The 20,730-nt window shown below is 46.7% G+C and overlaps 2 protein-coding genes across 3 annotated transcripts in view; both read left to right on the top strand.

The window, feature by feature from the left end:
* The first annotated feature begins 274 nt into the window (after positions 1-274).
* Positions 275-1,317, top strand: tex36 (testis expressed 36). The gene is made up of 4 exons (XM_076141712.1): positions 275-325; positions 413-553; positions 786-860; positions 943-1,317. The coding sequence occupies exons 1-4, from the start codon at positions 275-277 to the stop codon at positions 1,315-1,317; spliced, it is 642 nt and encodes a 213-aa protein (XP_075997827.1).
* Positions 1,318-8,253: 6,936 nt separating this feature from the next.
* ctbp2a (C-terminal binding protein 2a) overlaps positions 8,254-20,730 on the top strand; it is a 53,677-nt gene continuing 41,200 nt past the window's right edge. For both annotated transcript variants that reach the window (XM_076141752.1, XM_076141751.1), the window contains exon 1: positions 8,254-8,575. The gene's annotated coding sequence lies outside the window, so the exon portion shown is untranslated. The remainder of the gene's footprint in view (positions 8,576-20,730) is intronic.

Below are 20,730 nucleotides of genomic sequence, written 5' to 3'. Positions count from 1 at the left end.
CCTCTTCGTCTTCCTTCCTCTTCGAGATAGACGTCTCACGTCTTAGGTAAGTCTGACGAGACAAAAAGAAGTCATTTTCCTTTTCAAAATTCAAATGTACGTTCAAAAAACTGTTGCTTCCTGCGTTGCTCACCACAGTGTCAGACTCTAAAGCTACTTCGATGAACAATAGTGATGTCATCCTTGTATCAAAGTCACAACTTGATGTCATCCAAACAAACGCTGTAACAACACTTATACAACCTTGCTCATGTTTGGCTCTTACACAGCCACAATGGTGAAAGGTGGCAGGCAATACTCATCAAGGAGCACCGATGGGTTGTGGGTAAGGAAAGGTCCTTTTATACGGCTGCCTAGTCTTTAACATTTAAACTCGGCTGTGTAATTAACTTCTCTTTTCTTTTCTTTCCAGTTTGCTCATGCAGGTTTGCCAGAAAGTAGCAGAGTGAACCGTGAGACTCATACCAGCACGGGCATTATGCAGACTCAGATTAATTCAGCGCTGCCCCAGGCTTTGAACTGTGAGCGCTATCCTAAATGGAAATCTCAGCAGGTGTGTCCTCGGCTAACTTTTACGCTCAGCAGTCTATTAGCTTTTCACGCTTCTTTCATTTTCACAGTAAAGTTGTGGTGTTGACCTTTACGGTTTTTTAGTGGAGGTTTCTCTCCGCGCACTGCAAGAAAGAAACACTCTTAACTTTAATGCAATCTGCTGTGTTGAGCTTTAACATTAAGACGGTGCACATCCCTGCCACAATGTGATTATTTATGGATTTACCTTACAGAAATCCAGAGAGTATCCGCTATCCGACCATGACAACAAGGATGCCTTAAAAGACAACGTCATGGTCTTTGAGCATGTGAGTATGGTACCAGCACATTGAACCTCAAAGAGAAACTTCCATCTCTGACTGCGTTCTGTCTTTGTGTTTCTCTTTCTAGGGTGTTGGACGCAAGAAAGGCCTCGTTGACCAGAGACAACATAACTCCCACTTCTGCCTGTGCCACGATGAAGATAATAACCACACCCAGGACACCATGGAGAACCACACGGTCTACCAGAGTGAATACCTAGACAAGCAGAAGGACGCGGCTCCGGCGATCGCTAGACGATTTACCCGCAACCACCAACAGAAGTCTGCAGAGGCGGCTGCGGCTGCGGCCCAGGCAGGGGAGGAGTTCATGTGGTTTGGACGGGACAACTCAGGCGCCACAGACGTGTCCCTGGAAGTGCTGGCGGTCTCCAACTGCTTAGCGTGCCGCAAAGCCCGGGATCGTAGGCTCAAGGCAGAGGCTTTAGATGACATGGCTAAGTAGTCTGTATACGGTCTGGCTCTTAAATGAAGACCTGAAGTTAGGAACGTCCCTCTGCATTGTCAGATTTAACCTTGGATTCTGAGAGACGTGCGCTAGAACTGGGAAGGTCCTGGGTTCATTTCCTGGTATCATGACAATAAAAGTCCTTGGGATTATTATTATATTATAACAGTAAAGCAGTAGGAGTAATGTAAGGAGTAGGAGGAGTAAAGTAGTGGATATGTTACAAACAGCTTGATATCTATTGGCTTTTGATCCAGAATGATAGTTAATGGCTAATAAGGTAATATGAAGTTACGCCATGATGATAGTTCAGGGCTTTGTCAGCAGATGGCAGCAACTCTGCATGAGTATGAATTGGCCTGGAGATACAATGAACTGAGATGAGATGAAATGTACGAACAGCTGTAAGCATCTAAACCCCCACATCCACCACAATATGCTGGGAAATAATGAGAAAACTTTGAGCTATTGTTCTTGAACACGCATCAACATGGGAGGACTGAGAACATGTGATATAAATGAAGCTTGATTTGACTCATGGTGTATGGGTTTGCTTCGCCCCCTGGGAGGGAACGGGTGGCTATATGTGCCAGCCATACAAGAAAGGAGCGTGGGAGTGAATGAAGGAGAACGCCGCGCAGAGAAAAGCACTCTGGCGGTGTGAGTGTCCCCAACCAGCCTCTTCAGCACAGGAACATTTCTCCAGAGTATTTTGGGGGCAGCGTCTTTCTTTGAGGGCCCTCCAGGGAGATGAGTTCTTCTCACAATCTTTGTTTCATCTGCATTAATTAGATAAAGCACTGGTAGCATTGAGCTCATAAGAGTTTATTAAGGTGAAGTGGAGCTCACAGACTGGTTTCACACAGGATGACAAACATCCATCCTCATTCGACTTATTACTCACTGTTTCCACAAACTCAGACTCAACCATGCTCTTAGATTAGCTTTGATCATATTTCTGAAAGTGTGAAGTGCACAGATGGAGGAAAAGCGCAGGAAAGAGCACATACCTACGCCAAGGCTGAGTAGTCCTCTGTCTCTCAGTGATGGAAGTAAACAGGTCACACACAGGACAATGTTCGGACATGTTTGGGCGTGACTACTGACTCACAACTCTTATAAAGGGACACAAAAAAAGAATTCAAAAAGCCTGAGCATGTAGTTTGGTGCAAAAACTATATGGAGGATGCGAATAGACCCTAGGAATTTGGCTTCTTTGCCTTACAGCTCAAAGATTACAGAGCAAAAATGTGTTATTTCTCATTACAGCACCATGATCTGGCTTATCAGGACCAAAGTACAGTGGGTTCTTCCCTGGATCCGGCCCAACCCACATGTAAAGATCCAATGAAATCTGTCACTAACTGTTCCAGATCACCGGCCCACAGACAGGCATGAAAGACAAACGCCACAGTGACCCGAGCAAATGTAACAATATCAACTCCTGTCGCTTTAAAGAGTGCGTGGGGGCCGCAGAGAGTCCGGAGGGAGAGAATGGTTATTAACCAAAAACATCTGTGCTTTGCTCTGTGAGACTTGGCAGCGTCTGGTCTGGACCGGTTGTCTGCCACCTCGGTGTCTGTGGGTGCAGTTTGCAGACTTTCTTCTCAGGACTTGTCACAACTTGATCAACTCCTCTGCACCCAACCCACCATCACATCATAATTAGAAGCTCGCATTAGCTCTCAGAACAGGCTTTTAATAATTCACATGGGGTGGGGGAGGGGAGGGGGAGTGAAATATGACTGCCTATCACGATTGGCACTTCTAACGCTGTGTGTGTGTGTGTGTGTGTGGATATGTCTTACATCACGTGGAGGTCGATATCAAACCTCCCAGGGACAAAAGACACATTTTGGCGAAAAAAAAAAAAAAAAAAAGTATTCAACCGCCAAACCAAAGCTTGTCACTTTCATGAATATTAAAGCAGACACTTTGAATCCTTCCTCTTTGGTGTGGTGCAGCCCCAGTCTGGATGCGTCCCATTGGCTGTGATTTATTTGCAGGTGCAGGCGTCTCTTTGATGTGCTGAGTTGAGAGGTTTTGCACCTGTTAGAGGAAAAAAGAGAGAAAAACACGCTTTGAAAACAAGAAGTGGATTTGCCAGACAGCCAAACTAACAGCAACAGAAGGAAGATTGGTGTTGCTATGGTGCATTGTGTGTGTGTGTGTGTGTGCGCATGCGTGTGTGTGTGTGTGAGTGTGTTTTCCTTTTTACTCAGGCTGCTGTGCTGCTTTGACATATTCTGCTGTGTGCACAGTGAATACATTTGTTAAACAAAACCCGGCGCTTTTATTTGGTGTCAGTTTTTGGCATCTTTTTTTTGAAATCACAATGTTGTACTTTTTTTGTTTTTTTTTGCATTTCCTTCGTTTCATTGGAGATGTGACTTTGAAAAGAGAGTTGCCATGGAGATGCTGTGGTTAAATCACATATCGCCATTATTTTTTTCTGTTTATTCTTCTGCCAATTATAATTAATGTCTCGCTGCCCCAATTTCATTAATTCTCTCTCTCTATTTTCACTTTCTTAAAACAGCATGAATGCTCAGATTATGTTTGTCACTAACGTCTGTCCAAACACAACAAAGTCTGTGCAGCTCGCCACCGAAAACGACTTGCACGGCGCCCGTGTTGACATTGATGGGTTCACGGTGACACTCCTTCCTCTCTGGCGCCGCCTTCGACATGCAGCACTTCCAGTTCCTTGGCAGCGTCTTTCTTCAGGCAGCCAGCAGGTTCGGTGTCCCCTAGCAGCCACACACACTGGTCCCTCAGTTATGTTCAGGGGCCCTCCAGAGGCTGAAGGCGGCGATAAAAGGTGCTCGGCTATCTCGTTCCGACAGTACAGAACTGTGGACAAGATAACATCCTGAGAACATTGCCATCACTCCAGGCGTTTGTTCGCCGCAGATAAGAGCGCGGGGGCTTCACATCCGCTGCAAAACTGTCCGTGTGTGCGTTTGTGTCTTCGCACTGCGTGGCGCCGGAGTCATTTGGCGCTCGTTACCCGCAGGCTCGTCCACGCCTGCGTCCCATTGTGCAGCTGCGGTGTTGCAACCTGTTAAAACGCTGCAGACAAAGTTCAGACTTCTCCTCGCTCTAAATCACATTCCTCCGTGTAGTTATCAGACCTCCGACACGGTTTGCATGCTAATTTGTGTGTAGGTGGCGAGTATAATTACATTAGGCTTGTTGTATACAAAGACCTGCAAGCTGCAGTCTGGAAGAGCATCTCAGGGAACACAAGAAGAGACTTTACACCAAGATAGAGGAATTTATCAGATAGGGTTTGTTTTGAGGAGCTATGTTGTGTTTATGTCCGCAACATGCTCAACCAAATGTCAAACGATTCAATCACCTCATCATCGTTTCCTCATTTGGTTGTTCTAGACAGATTTTAGGGAACAAACCCGCAATGGAAGCCTGAGAAAACCCGAGCTGACAGGTTATCCTTTGGTCTGAATCAAACAGACTTTCTTTGTTGAAGTGTGGCTCAGTTTGGCTTGACACATGTGTGCAGTGTGTTGCTCTGTATTTCATCACTGGTTGAGATGCTCCACCTCTTCGTTTGGAGACGAAGCTCCTCCATAACCTCAGCATTTCACCATTTTAATCTAAGATGGTTAAATCCAGCAAGAGGCCACATATCGCTCATCCCCTCTCTCTCTCGCTCTCTCTCCCTCTCTTTCGATACACTTTCAGGTTTGATGGAAAAGGGTCGGATGTTTCAGGAACCAAGACGAAATGTGGGGCGACAAGTGAGATTAGTCAGTCTGGACGGGGGTCTTCTAACAGAAAGAGACAAGTGCATCTGACACAAAATGCCACCAAAGACAATTTAGCTTAATCCAATTCCATTCCACTGAGTTGCTACTTTCTTTGCCAGCAGTCTCAAACACTCCGTCTTTGTTTCACTGTGTGGCTGCATAATGTGCTCCAACAAATCTATTAAATTTGTGCCTGCGCTCATTTTAAACCGGCTCACCTGCTCCTCGCCGATAACTCAATTACACGTTTGCGGGTTTGTGTAGTCAGCCTTGAAAACACCTCACTTAAACACGAGTGGGATTTTATTCCTCACTGCGGGGCGAAAAAAAACCCATCTAGAGATCTCAAAACAAGCCTAATTAGGTGTTTTCACACTCATTCTGCAGTCAAACGGGCATATCTGCCTGATTTGCATTCTGTTGGAGGGAATAAATATGAGGCAAGGAAGGTATTCAAGTGTCTTTAAGAAGGCGCCTTGAATATGTGTCAGAGGTATTAATGCGCCGGAACATAATTAGATGTGAGGGCAGGGAGAGTGTTATTGTGTGGCATTGTTCGAGTAATATTGTGCCATCTCAAAGGTAATGTTAAAATATATTCAGCTGCTGCCTGTGTGTGTGTGTGTGTGTGTGTGCGCGCCAGAGGAGGAGATACAATGCCATGCCATCAGACATTATTATAGAATGTAAATTACACTCCCAAGTGCTGCTCATTACAATATCCCATATGCGCTGTGTCATAAGTTATATTTTCAATTTAATGTGATCTCCACTCTTTAACTGCTGCTAATCATCGAGGGTCTTAATGGAGTCCAATGGAATCCAAAGACGGGAAGTTGAAGTCACCTGGACGATCCGTAAATATACAAACACTGGATTGACTGTACCGGATATTGGAAGTGTCGGCTGTTTGTTTGGTTTGTTACGTGCCGGGAAGGGAATGCATTGTGCGTCGGCCGTGCAGGAGAAAGTAAAAGAGCACATGCTGCAATAAACGAGAGAGGGACTGACTCAAGGTTGCGGTGAAATATTCATTCAAACGAGGCAAAGAGTGGAGCAGCATAAGAATAACCTGTCTTCAAAGATTAACATAACCCTTGGAGGTGTTATTGTATCCCCGTAACGGAGTCAAGACTTCAGTGGGCGCAGAACAGCTTTCCCTCTCTGTGAGTTACTGCATTAAGTCCCTCAAATTTAGTAGCGCAATCATGAGCCTGCCGTTCACTCTCCAGAGCAGAAGAATCGCTTTGCATTTTAAAAAGGTCAAACACTCAGATCTCTGCCAGGAGGAACTGAGGGAAGAAATAATGTCTCTGCAGAAATATGCAGTCACACACTACTGATCCCCTCAAATATATAGTGAACAGATTAGAGGTGTGTGTGTGTGTGCGTGTGAGAGTGTGTGTGTGTTGACTGGCGTCCTCTAACAAGTAGTGCATAAACAAAAGGAACTCATGACATAAAACCGTTATGTGTTGAATGCTGATTTACAGACAGCTTCTTGTGCAGACGGATGGATAGAGGGATAATAAAAGAGCCTCACGTAACTCACATTACACGACCGCTCTTTACGCTCCGTCTGACTCCACTCTTAAAGTGCAGGAGAGGAATATAGAGCCTTTTTCTGCGTGTACTACTTTGTTTGCTTTACTGTCTGACCTACAGTAAATAGACAGAAGCTAATAAGCTTATAATTAGCTGACGCAGCCTTTTGCAGGATTAAATCTGGAAGAATGGAGCAGATTTGGAAAAACAACTCTTCTAATTAAATAAGAACAAAAGGAGAATGACAGATGATTGCACCATGTGTAATTAATGGACTTAGGATACCAACATTATGTACTTCATCTTACATGTCCCTTTACATCATTGCATAATGTATTACAACATTAATTGGGTCGTTCATCATTAGATCCATGCATATTACTCTGCTGCATCTTTTAATGGCTCTTTTGCTGCTGGAGTCTTATTATTGATTTGGGGAAAAGGGAAAACGCTCGCCTCCATCTGAAACAATTGTTGACTTAGAGACACAACCTCACAGCGGGGACCCACACGGCTTCCTGTGCCCAAATCTGTCCCTCCTGTCATCCATCACAAACATATGCTTCCGTTGGTGTCCACAGTTGGTTTGTGTCGGTCTTTGGAGTGTTTGGGTTTGTGCCCAGTAGTTGTATTGTGGTGCAGACAAAATGACCACGGGGAAAGATGCTCTCTGAACCGGGCCAAGAGGCGTCAGGCCCGGGACCACACACAGGAAATGGTCGAGACTTCAGCAAGACACAAAGAAGATATGTAACCGTCTATCTATCTACCTATCTATTTATCTATCTATCTATCTATCTATCTATCTATCTATCTATCTATCTATCTATCTAGCTATCTAGCTATCTATCTAATCTGATTGATAAGACCTGAGCCCAGTATAGAAAGATCCAACGGCTGTTGCAGATTTTCAACACAATCTTCATCCAACACGACACATTTCTGCCAGTTCTCCTGGAGGAGCGTCCTATTCTTAGCTGTGCAAAGATCCCCCATAAAGTGATATGAGGCGTAATGGCTCCTCTCTTTGTTTGACAGGAGGAGACAAGTCTGAGGAGGACCATTCTACGGTTCAAAGCCTAGTTTGTCAGCGCCCACGGTAACTCTGGAACTTGTGAATTATAGAATCATAACTCAGATCAATACAGCTGAAGGGGAATAACAACATTATAGTGATTGTGATATTTTGTCTAAATTACACCTCTGGTTAATTCCCTTATTGTAAGGCTCATAACTTATCAATCAACACACATAATACTTTTTATATTGATACAAGAGTACGTTTACGTAGTATAACATAGAACTTTGAAAGCAGCACTGAGGATTGAATTATAGTAAATGAAATATGACACTACTACCTCGCTTCCTTATTAGTGGGGCTCAGAATTTATCAATCCAGCCTTGTACACAATAATAATTACGCTAATTACATTAACAGATAATAAATGAAAACAAGTTGTCAGGTGACTTATCGCATTATGTAATAATAACATACATTTATGGAAAATTCCAAATGTCCCATAACCAACGAGTGTGTCTTCCTCTAATGTGTGTGTGTGTGTACGTGTGCGTGTGTATGTGTGTGAAGTGGCTCCGCCTCACTCAAAAGAGCGAGAGAGAAAAAAGGGGAACTGAACTGACACACACACCTCTCAATTCTTGGAGGAGGAAAAGAACAGGAGTGTTTATGAAGCGTGGAAGTAAACAGCGGGACGAGCGAGCAGGCGAAGCCACAGCCGAGGCGACTTCCCCCCGTCACGACCCACCCCGGGCTCCGGCTCCGGGCTCCGGCTCTCGGAGCTTGTCCCAGGATTAAGTTTTTTTGTGTGTCACCCAGAGGTGGATCATCATCTCAGCCCGAGATAAGAAGCGAATTCTCGGCGTGTAGCCTGCGATGCAGAGCGTGGAGCCTCCGGAGCGACCGTGAACGTCTCATCGAGGTACGAACCAGTGATTCTTCTGCAAAGATTGAGTCAAATATGTCGGTGTGTGTGTAAGAGTGTGTGTGTGTGAGGTTAGTTTTGGATCGCTGTCCATGTGTCCCTGCGCCATCAGCGGGGAGGAAGAGGAGGAGGAGGAGGATTGTGGGAAGACACGATAAAGGAACAAACAGGCGGCGTTAAGTTCAGCCTGTAAACCGCAATTACGCCGCTATTGATTAACGACTAATCCTCCAATTAAGGCTCAGCTTTTACAAATAGCAGTTTAAGATAATGAGGAAATCAAAAGTTTAGATAAAGTGTGTGTGCGTGCGTGCATGTGTGTACGTGTGTGTGTCCCGCAGCAGTTTTAACTTGCCCTGTGTGTATCCAAACAAATCCACCTTTGATCCCCCGCAGCCCGCTAATTAATTAATGAGCGCTTAATTAAGGAGCCAATCAGAGGCCAGCATGAACACCTGTGACATGCAGACCAGGATTAGATCTGATAAACACACACACACACGCACACACATCTCCACTCCCCCCCCCTTTTTTTTTTTTTCTCACTGCATTTGGAGACTCCAAGTGGAAGAAGAAAAAGCTTCAAGTGGAGGAGGAAGAGGAGGAGGGACCTATTGTCTGGCCAGTGAAGGGGTGGGGACTGAGGCTGTATGCAGATGTGCTGCTTGGCAAGGGACATCTGCTTCCCCCCCACCTCCCCCCACCCCCGGGCATTGTGACAACAGGCTTGGGGGAAACAGGAGCCCTCAGAAGAAGAAGAAGAAGAAGAAGAAGGCCTTTGTTGATGACACGCTGGCTGAGGCCCTTTGCGTTGATCCAGAGTCTGAACGTACCATCACAAGGTCCTGCTGTGGACAATCCAGTCACTGTGTGTGTGTGTGTGTGTGTGTGTGAGAGAGAGTTTATGTTTCCTCACCTCCCCTCCTCTCAATCAGCAGGCAGATCTCAGTCACACCTCCCTCCTCCTCCCTCCTCCTCCTCTACCTGTGGGGGGTTGAGGGTTGATGGTTGATGGTTGAACTTCCTGTGGCGTCTCCTCGTCCTGTGTGTGTTCAGATATGAAAGCTGGGCATCACAGGCAGCATCACAATGTACATGGCAGCTCCTATCAGGGCTTTGATTCATCGCCCGGGAGGAGAATGCCAAGGAAATGCAAAACCGCTTCTTTAATATTTATGACATCGTGCCTGCGCTTGATGGCAGCTATCACCATGATGTGTGTGTGTGTGTGTGTGTGTGTTTGTATTGGAGATCAGAACTCTCTCTACTGCCTCTCCTGCCTCTCCCTGGTGACTGCTGGAGTCAGTGTAGTGTGATTATGAACATGATTGTGCGCTTGTTGTACACGGCTGAGCCACAGTGGAAACACACACTCGTCTGTGTGTCTCTGCTGTGTGAGCGCTCTGGATAGAGGCGAGGCAGAGCAGCGGTGCAGGCAGAGGGGACGGCTCCTGAAGGCGGCGCCCGCCGCTCACGTCTGGGGAGTCACATTCACACATCAAACAGGTGCTGCTGTGTGTGTTAGTGTTGACGAAGCTACTCTGACATGTAGCTGAGGCCAAGCTACTCTCAAGCTCCTGACACAAAGTAGTTAACTACATTCATGCTACTTAAAGCCGCAGTATTTAATTTTGAAATGTTTTCCTCCGATGCAGTGTTGTGAGGAATGTGTTTGTTTGGAACTCCAGATTTCCCATAAGGCCAAGCGAATGGAAAGAGTGTTGCACCCTGGGAAATGTCTAAGGGAGTATGAGTGCCGGTAGCGGTGTGTTCAAGAGTTCAGTGCTAGTGTGTGTGTGTGTGTGTGTGTTGTCTAAACACTGTATAAACAACATATGTGCGTCTGTCTTGAGAGATTTCTTCGGCACGTTTAGTTTTTGTTTCGGAGTACAGAGAGACGGAACGCTTCGATGGTGCGTTGACAAGCACTTACAACCTCTTAATCACACCCTCACAGCCTCGTACTCCGTTTAACACAGTCATTTGGACGACGCCGCGATAGCTCTGGAGAATTCCGCAGAGAATTCCAATAATGGCCTAGCCGCTAACGGCCTCTAAAAGTTCCCACAGGATCCGTCTGGAGGGGGTTTGACTGAGGAAGAGGAGGTAATGGCTGTGAAACGACACAGCGCCGTCTGCAAGGCCTCACGTCGCTCTGCAACCTCCCAGAGGATGGATGCTCTTCCTTGCGTCTCCGATGTGGACGCACTGACGCAGCTGCAGACGTTCCCAAAGTCACATCAGTCATCAATCACCGCTCAAACACCTTCTACCCCTGGATAGCAACACGTCTCTGCACTTGTTTGCCCTCTCTCCTTAACGCCTCGACCATGACAACCTTAATTGCGACGTTCAGAGGGACTTCCTGTTTGAGTGAGAGCGCCGCTCAATGAGCCGCTGCTGCAGCTCCACCGTGTATGGCGCAATCTCTGCTCTCAGCAAAATGTAACTGCTTTTTCCAGCTCGTTCTGACACGTTCTGTTGTGTCTGTGCGGCCGTGCGTGTGTGGGTGTGTGCGCGTGTGTGTTTGTAATCGTGTGACGGATAGTTTTGGGAACGTGTCTGAGATTGTGCCCCAGCAGCAGCAGGTGTCTGATTCTCTTCACTGATAAGACCTGTTTGCCCAGTGCTGAGTGAGTGAGTAAGTGTGTGTGTGTGTGTGTGTGTGTGTGTGTGTGTGTGTGTGCACATGCAGGAAACAAGCCTTCTTCTTCTTCTTCTGTTTGCTTCAAAGCTACAGCCTGAAGTCTCGTTCCCTTACTTCCTCCTCGCTGTCTCAGCTGTTACATTCTAGTTTCCTCCAACAAGCGTTTGGCAAAGTCCAAAAATAAGACATTTAACAGTCTTGTACAGCTGGCACGGTCGCCAAGACAACAAATAAATTATACGCCGGCGTTTTTTACTTTAAAACATTAGATTTTTTTTAATTGAGGAAATCAAACTTAGAACTGCAGGATGGAGCCGGAACGTCGCCGCAAACTCTTCAACCTGAAGCGCTTGTGTTTGTGTGTGTGCGCCTGTGTGTGTGTGTGTGTGTGTGTTTCTCCATTTAAATATCTCTGTTATTGTTTAGTTCCACATCTTAGAAACATGCAGCACAGTGAAGTGAAGCTGCTCGTTCCCAGCACATTAAAGTTGTATAATTTCTACATAATTAATGAAATTCCTTAAATCACAGTGCAGCGCGTGTGTGTGGAGTGTGTGGGGAGTGAGTGTACGCTTGCATAAATGAGAATCTCCCTAAATTATTAACTGGTTAGTAGCTGATTGGAGTAAAGCTCTGGGTGGCGTGGGATGTTTACTCCTGATTGTGTTTCTAACAATGGGAGTCTGCGTCTAATAACCTCCCACCTGGTTTAAACCATCAGGCCGCCGCGTTCAGCGCTCCTCCTTAACGACCGGCCATTTTCCTCCAATGAAGGCCTAATTGCTCTCAACTGAGTGTACACACATTAGGCCGGGAAGATGGATGGCGTCAGGAAAAGGGGGAGGACGAGGACGGATGAAAGGGGGGAAGGCTGGACACGAGGAGCTAATATGGATGTAATACTCTGTCCTCCCCGTTCTCCCTCCCGTCCTCGTCCTCCCTCCTCCCTCACTTGGCATACCCGGCGCTCTAAACACCTGCTATTAACTTTCAAACAAACCACAGAGGATTAGGAATGAATAGTGGCAACGTCTTCCAACTATGCACGCACGCACGCACGCACTCGCTGTGTGTTCATTGCGTGCGCGTTTCTCTGCGTGTGTGTGTGTGTGTGTGTTGGTGTGTCACTTTTTTCAGCAACTTTTCAGAGACAAAGCACCATCTGCACGCAGCAGGCTGTCCTGGCTGCCTGCTCCTCTCGCCGGGGCAGAGAAGGAGGCTCTCTGTAAGCATTGTTACCAAACCGGCGCTGCTGCTGTTTCTGCTACACTGGCTGTTAATGCTGACAGCTAATAATGTCCTCCTGGATGACTGTGCCTCTCTGGAGCCGCGAGGAGGAGGAGGAGGCAGAGGCAGGGAGGAAGAGGGGGAGGCCTGCACAGTTTGCAGTAATGTGACGTCACTCATGCACATCTGCCACATCACGTGAAAGTGTAACAAGCGGTCAGATCTCCACTCTTGTTCTTGTTTGCTGAGGGAACTTTGAGTTTACAAGGCCGGACTTTGATCTCTGCACCATCAATGTTGGACTGAAGTGGGAAAGGAAAAGAAAAGAAAACAAAGAAACGGTGTTGCAGTCTGTCAGTATAAATCTGCACAGATTCTGTTAGGATGTCTGAGAGCCTCCAGACATTGAAAGCATCTGAACTCCAACCAAACACCAGATAGGTCAGGGGCTGGAAGGAAAACCTGGATCTGCTCAACTAGACACTCACTAACGGATCAACACAGTTAATGGTGGCTAACTTTGGAAAATTGGGTTAGTTTGTTTGTTCGTTCTTTCATTCTTCATTTGGAAACCCAGGGGTGGAGCTGGACCCGGACTGTGGCTGCCTGAGGAGAAGGGGCCCAGACTATCTTGGACCTTTGCTATGTGACATTGGCGCATTCCTTTCCCTTGAACCTCCCTCTCTCTCCTGTATGGCACGAGGAGTAGGAGGAGGAGGACAGACAGGGACGAAAGCTGCCATCGTGCCCGTCCGGTTGACGTCTGAGCTCGTGTCAGGAGCACCCATCCTGCTGATGCTGTAGAAACGATGAAGTGGGCGGAGAGACGGCTCAGTTTGTTTGTTTGTTTGTTTGTTTGCGGAAAACTTTCCCCCGGAATACGCTGACGGAGACAAAGGGGGCAGAGTTTGGAGTGTGTGTTGTGTGGGTGTTGTGTGTGTGTTGTGGGAGTCGCTGGTGGGCGCTCGGGGGCTCCGGTCCATTGTGGGACTGAGACGCTGACATTTGGACATGGTGAGCGGGAGAAAAGAGTTAAAAGTGAGCGTTTCCTTTCCAGCTGTCTCTTCCCGCACAAACCGCTCACAACTCTCCCTGACAGCAGTCATTGAACCTTCCAACCGCATGAATATGCATGATAAGTCGGCTTTTCTTCTCTGCCCTCAGAGCTGTATTTCTCTCCACCCGGAGGACCCGTCGTGTTGTGTTTGATTGCCCCTGACATTTGAAAAGGTCCTTGCATAAAAAAAAAAGAGAGAGAGAAAGTTGTTTGTGATAACTGGAGAACTCCTGGCAGCAAAGGAAAAATGGCATTTTGAGAGAGAGGGACATGTTTAAATGCTAATGACACACACACACACACACACACACACACACACACACACACACACAGGTGCGTCTCATCCTTTTATGAACTTGTTATTGTGTCAAGCCTGAAGTTTGTATAAACGATCTCATTCTTTGTTTATGACATCATGCAGATTATCTCACATATCAGCACAAACAATCGGCCCATATTCCCTCAAAACCCCTATGGGAAATCTGCTTTTGACTCTGGCATCTGTGCCGCGTTATTATCACAACGGTTATGACGGAGATAAAAGTTTAACAGCTTGTTTTACTAGCTGGCTGAGGCTGAGCGGCGGAGGGGAGCTGCTGTCTTAGCCGGGGGGGCCCCGGGGGTCCGGCCGGGTCGGGTCTGGGTTTATTATGAGCTCTGGGTGAGCGTTGGTCAGCCTCAGCGCCGTGAGGCCTCCATGGACTCTGACCTGTCTGTTGAAGGATCAGGCCTGGTAATCGCGTTCGTTTACTCGCTTCTCCATCGCGCACACGCTGGTAAAGGGATGACATCATGAGACAAGAGAGTGTGTGTGTGTGTGTGTGTGTGTGTGTGTGTCTGTGTGTGTGTGTGTGTGTGTGTGTGTGTGTTACAGGGCCAGCCTGGTGCCATGGGGTCACAAGTAATGTTTGAATCGTTGTTTCTGATAGGCCGGCTGTCTTAGGCCTGAGCTGGCAGCACGGATGGAGTGTGTGTGTGTGTGTGTGTGTGTGTGTGTGTGTGTGTGTGTGTGTGTGTGTGTGTGTGTGTGTGTGTGTGTGTGTGTGTGTGTGTGTGTGTGTGTGTGTGTGTGTGTGTGTGTGTGTGTGTGTGTGTGTGTGTGTGTGTGTGTGTGTGTGTGTGTGTGTGTGTGTGTGTCTGTCTGTCTGTCTAATGCTGCGTTTAGGTGCCCATCAGAAGGTGGTTCATATTTATGGTAAACGGATGCGTAGAACTTATTCACCATTTATTGTCTGGGCGTACTCCAGACGATCTCAAAGCTTTAACTATAAAAGAAACAAACAAGAAAAACACACAGCTTTAAATCATGAAGCCAACAAGACGTGAACAGGAACTTTGGTATTTAATTCCATAAGTACATTCTTCCAGTAGGCTGTGGTTTAAACTATCAGCGTAGTTTGCTTCTCATCTAACAGCCTCTTAACTGGCATCAATGCTGGCAAGCCACCAAACCGGGAAACCTGGCAGCGCTCCACGGAACCATTTGACTCCTAAACCACGCTGTAAAGAGCCGGGCTACACTGCCATTGATTTAAATGAGTAGGAGAGCTCAGCTGGATCACTGCTGTAGAGCGAATCATCAGCACACACACACACACACACACACACACACACACACACACAGACACAGACACAGACACACAGGCATGCTTAAACAGCCTGACACAGAAACAAGTGTGTTGCTCTGTTCCTCGCTGCTAAACACGGTGACGGCTCGCCCTGCGTCTCATCTCTCATCTGACATATTGCGCGCCTGCTTCCTGTGGTGATGGGAGTGTTGACAGAGTGAGTGGCAGAGCTGAGCGGCGGAGTCTTATCACCTTCGCTATCTCTGTATAAATATGGATATAAGCAGTGTTTGTGAGCCCGGGGCTGCTGCTTTGATTCTCCACCGCTGAGACGCTCAGTGGGACCGTTTGGCTTTTCAGCTCGTCAGCTCGCTCGCTTTGCACAAAGACGTTGTTTGATTTGCGGGCCGTATGGAGATGTTTGATTCCTGATCCTGAACAGAAAGGATTTGCTGCGGCGGGTTAATGTTTCACTGAGCCGGAGAGAGAGGAGACGCAGACGAACATTCCCTCCCACTCAGGCCTGTGAACGCACCCCCGGGGAGGTGGTGTGAGGTTAGAAATAGGTGTCCCCAGCTTTCAACAACACCTCTCAGAATGCACAGACACACACACACACACACACAGAAAATGGAGCCCTGATGTTTATAATCACGCTGCTTCTTCGTCTTTATCTCTTCCCTTTAATGGAAGGTGAGGCATTTTCCAATTAGAGCTGAAAGTTCTGCTTCAAACATTAAAGCAATCGTTGTTGACAAAGCCGGATCGCTCAATTAATCACATTAAAATCTAAATTACACAATTAAAATGTGTGATAAAAGATGATGTATAGCATTATGTACGTTATAAACTGTTAAAGATTGTGATGTAATTAAGCTTTGATGTATAAATAAGGACTCATTTGGAATTGAATGATTTGTAGTTGAGTAATGATTTAAACAGTCTGATACCAGAGTGACCTTTCAGCCTTTTCCTCCGAATCGCAATACTAGAATAATAATTTTGTAATACTTTTATATAAATAATGCAACAGAAACTCCATTATATCTAATAGCAGTGTGTGTGTGTGTGTGTGTGTGTGAGGCTGTGGAGGCCTGAGGGGGCAGCAGAGGAGCAGAGGAGCAGGAACGCCTCCAGGGTTTAACAGGATTCACCCAAAAATACTCCCTTATGCAACAGGCTCACAACTTATCAATCAAGCCTTGTTTTTCTCCCCCGTAATGAAGTTCAGCGGCAGCAGGAGACAGGAGACTCCATTAGTCAGATAAGGGCTGCGCCGCGCTCCAGCGTAGCGACGGGGCCGCGCCTGGCGTTCTGCTGATGCATGAGTAAAAACCCAAACGCTACCTACAGCCAGAAACGACTCTGTTCACAAAAACAAGCAGTGCAGCTAAATTTGAACATAAAGAAAAGAGAGGAGGCGTATTACCCAACGCCCATGACATGAGTGTGTGTGTGTGTGCAGCACTGCTCCAATTTCACCGCCCGGTAACTGAACGCCGGTACGTCTCCGCTCGGTTCATGTCTGCCTGCTTTCATCTGCGCTTGTTGGCTTTGGTTTTGCCTGAAATGTGGTGAATTAATGCCAAAGTAGAGCAGAAGTTGATCTGTTTTTGGCTCCTTTCAGCCTCACGGGAAGCTTCTGACTGCTGAATTCCTCTTCTTTCTTCTCGTTCTACTTCTACTTTCTCATCTCTGATCCTTTCGCTTCTTTTTCAGGCCCTGACCACCGAGCAGCTCCTCATTTATTTACCTTTAAATATCAGTTTTGCGTCCTAATCCGTCTCTTTTCATCCCTTTCCCGGTCTCATCCGGGCGGGTTATTGGGCTCAGAATGCCGAGGGCGCTCCGTGTTTCTCCTGCTTGTTACCCCCTCGCCCAGGAGGTTACCTTTTTGATTCTGTCCGTCTTTCAAAAAAGTTATGGAAGGATTTCAGTGAAACCTGGCGGGCGGCTCGGACGCCATCCAGCCAAGAATCCATTCTCTTCTGTTCCCCGCCAGCTCACACTGTAATATTCACTTTTACATTTTGGGCGTATAACCTTTGGACCGTCAGTCACACAATCTAAATTCTTTTCAATTTGTCCAAAATGGCAATTTCTTTTTGTAACTCTTCTTACAATTTTGGGCCAAATGTCCCAAACTTTTACTATCTGGGCTGAGCTGGACAAACATTTGACCTTTTTTCTTTATATTCCAATAATTCTTGCCTTAATTGGCTGTGAAAGCTGAGTGGGCGTGGCTTATCCTTCAATAAAGCTCTGGTATCTCATGAACCAAACTTGATGGACAGGTGCACTCTCTATTTATGCTATACTAAGTTTAGTCAATAACTTTGGAACCTGAACCTTTTAGAATTAACGGTTTGCTGGAGGACTACTTGGCCTTGGAGGAGGTATGCGCTCTCTTCGTGCCCTCTAGTTATCCATTGAATAACCAGCCGCTCACACAAACACACACATATCAACATGCAGAAGTACACACTGATGAATTGGCCGAGTCCTTCTGGTGCCCAGGTGGAGCTCAGAGACAAAGGCTTCCGTCTCTGAATGGACGCCGTGTTCTGTTTGTCTCCGTAGCTTTTAGCAGGAAGAATGCCTGTAAATGAGCGCTGCCTTGCATAATGGCTTGTGTGGAACCTTTATAACCACGGTTACCACTTTACGTCTCCCTTTATGCGCGGCGTTCCTTGAACCTTTCAGTGCTGGACACAGACTTTGTTGGTTCTTAAGGCCGCTGTGTGCTTCACACTGAGGAGAACCTTCAGAACCAAACGACGGTGATTCAGGTTCATGGGTTGTTTGGTGTTATTTGTGCGACGTTTGTCCCTCCTGCGTTGTACAGATGCAATTGGTCAACACATCTCAAAGCTGCACTGCTGGTTGAACTTGTAGCAGCATCGCGACCACCTCACCCACACACACCAATGCCTGATGGTACATTATGAGTCTCTCTGCCCCACCTTCCTCTTCCTTCCTCTTCCTCCCTCCATGTTGTCTTTCCCTTGCCCTCATTTATTGCCTGCAGTCTTTTATATTTTATTTTCCGCTCCGTCCTAATTTCCCTCCTCGGCTTCATCTTTAACTTGTGCTCCATCCTTGAGTTTTGTGAGAGGTGCATATAAATTAAGTTTATTGTTGTGATTATTCTGCCATGTTCGACTCGCTGCAGGCGAGTGGAACACAAAACAAATATGATTCTTTGTCAGAATTATAAAATCCCACTCGTCTCTCGCTCCTCGTCTGCTTCGCTGCACCGCTCAAGCATGCAGTGTGAACGCTGGAACCCGTTTACATTGGCGCCGAACCGCAGAAGCGAGATGTTCTGCGCCGCTTCAGCTCCAAACAGGCAGCGTGTGAAATGGGCCGGAGACGTCCAACAACATTCAGGCAGCATTCATCACACTCCGGGAAAGGGGCGCTCCTGAAAACGTCTCTCTGGAGGGGAGGATTCTGAAAACACACGACTGAGCCGAGACCAAGGAGAAGCAACCAATCTGCTCTGCGTCTGTGTGTGTGTGTGTGTGTGTGTGTGTGTGTGTGTGTGTGTGTGTGTGTGTGTGTGTGTGTGTGTGTGGTGTGAGAGCTGGGAGCTTTCTGCAAAGGCATTTAAATGTGAAAATGGCATTTTTAGACTCAGCAAGCTGTGGACAATTTAAGTTTCTCAGACTTGCCACCAGACACCCACTTTGGCCCAAGTTCCCAGCTGATAAGTTGAATGTGTGTGTGTGTGTGTGTGTGTGTGTGTGTGTTTGTGTGCTTGTGTGTGGGCAGCAGTTTTCTCGCAGCTCAGCTGTGACTGACAGATGGAATCATTTCACACACAGACAGAAAGGCAGGATACAGGGAGCCAGGGTGTGTTTCATAGTCCTGCTGCTGCGGTTTGGTATGGATGCGTGTCAGTGGGGTTGAGCTCGGTCGCGCCTTAACCACGTTACATTCAGCTCACCGCCTCTGGGTCGGCCGGTTGTTTGTTCTACCTGGTTTAGCTGCAGTTTATAGGCCCTGGATGTTTCTGAGGAAGAATGAAGCAGCGGGAAGTGAAGTGCAGGGGAATGGAGGGAGGTTTGGAGGAGTGAGGAGCAAGTTGAAAGGGAAACTGCTGGTTAATTGGTGGTGGATCATGCTGCTGCTGGTATTGATGTTCTTTCTCTCTCGCTCGCTCTCTCTCTCGCTCTCTCCCTGGGTCTTTTGGCGTTCACCACTTTTGGGATCGGGTCTAATTACTCTCAGATCGATTGGAGAGCCGCTCCTGCTGTGCTCCGGTCCCCTTGTTGTTTGGCTTCAGACCCATGAAATCTCCTACCTGCTCTCTGGTGTCGCTTGTCCTTTTGAATTCAACTAAAATCGAATTCAAGTATTAATTACCTCTGCCAAGGAGGTTATGTTTTCGGGTGCCTGTCTCTCTGTCTGTCTGCAAGCAATATAGCTCAACAAGTGATTGACAGATTTTAATAAAGCTCAGTGTGCAGGTTGGAGACAATTCAGGGAAGAATCCATTTCATTCTGGTATCAGTCCACCAGATATAATAACCACTTAGCTCTTTTAATACCCACTTATCTCTTTGGGCCTTTAAATTCCTAACCATAAGTCCATCAAAGTTCTGTTTTTCCCTCATTATTGTCCGATCAATAACGTGTTCAATGTAATAGTCGGTTTGAATTGGAGGACCGCTGGGCCCTGGGGTTTCTCTATGTGCACATAACACAACACTTATGTGAGTTGGAGTCCTGTGCATCTGCAGTATTGTACACATTTTAATCTCTATTATTCTGCACATATAGAAGCCATAAACGCAGGCTGGCTCTTACAATGCCAACAAAGACGCACACAAACGGCTCCCTTAAGCTGCCGTTAACTAAATGCTTCAGCAACAATCAGTCCCAGGAAATGTATCGCGGCTCACAACAATTAGTTTGCTGCCGTAGCAAGATAAAGCTATTTGCTGTGATAGCTGACAAAGTTATTCTGTTAACTTTGCCAAGCAAGCTGAAGGTGGCTGATAGGAAAGCAGATTGCAGGAGCACCTTGGTAAGTGAAGTGTATGAAAGTGTACATTCAACACAAAGTGCAGCTCATTTATCAAGCTGCTGCTGCTGGGGGGTGGGGGGGGTGGGGGGGGGGGGGGGGGGGGGGGGGATAGTGCAGTGCAGAATGGAGACACTGGCAGCACTGGATTGTTATCATAAAAGCACCAAAAAGACCCAAATGCACAGGACGGGGTTATTAAATCAGACAGGACACGCCCAGAATGATGCATTCATTATAATGTCTCATCGGAGACTCGGCCAGTATGAGGGAACGCTTACACGGCAAAATATGCAAACGCTTATATTGGAGCCATAGGAACGAAACGCCCCCCAGGGTCCTAAAGATCAAAGGATAAGAAGCTGTGGATTAAATAATGCACGTGTCCATAAAGGAGAACATACAGGCTACACACTAATCACACTAATCTTACACTTTTTAATGCAGATTTTCACAAAAAGTATGAGGTATTACATTTTAAAAGAAGGCAGAATGATGTTTGAGTGTGAGAGAGAGTGAGAAGATCCACACATTCTGTTTTAAAAAGGCTTGCAAACCCAATTACCGTCTCTAACAGCAGGATGTTGATGTAATAAGTCTCATTTCAGTCTGCCATGCTGTCTA

Source organism: Genypterus blacodes, unplaced genomic scaffold (genome assembly GCF_046128005.1).
Source record: "Genypterus blacodes isolate CSIRO-AG114 ecotype Tasmania unplaced genomic scaffold, CSIRO-AGI_Gbla_v1 ptg000020l_1, whole genome shotgun sequence".
In the NCBI taxonomy this organism is placed as follows: Eukaryota; Metazoa; Chordata; class Actinopteri; order Ophidiiformes; family Ophidiidae; genus Genypterus; species Genypterus blacodes.
Note: the sequence above shows the minus strand (reverse complement) of the source record. Positions and strands in the feature narration are given on the sequence as shown.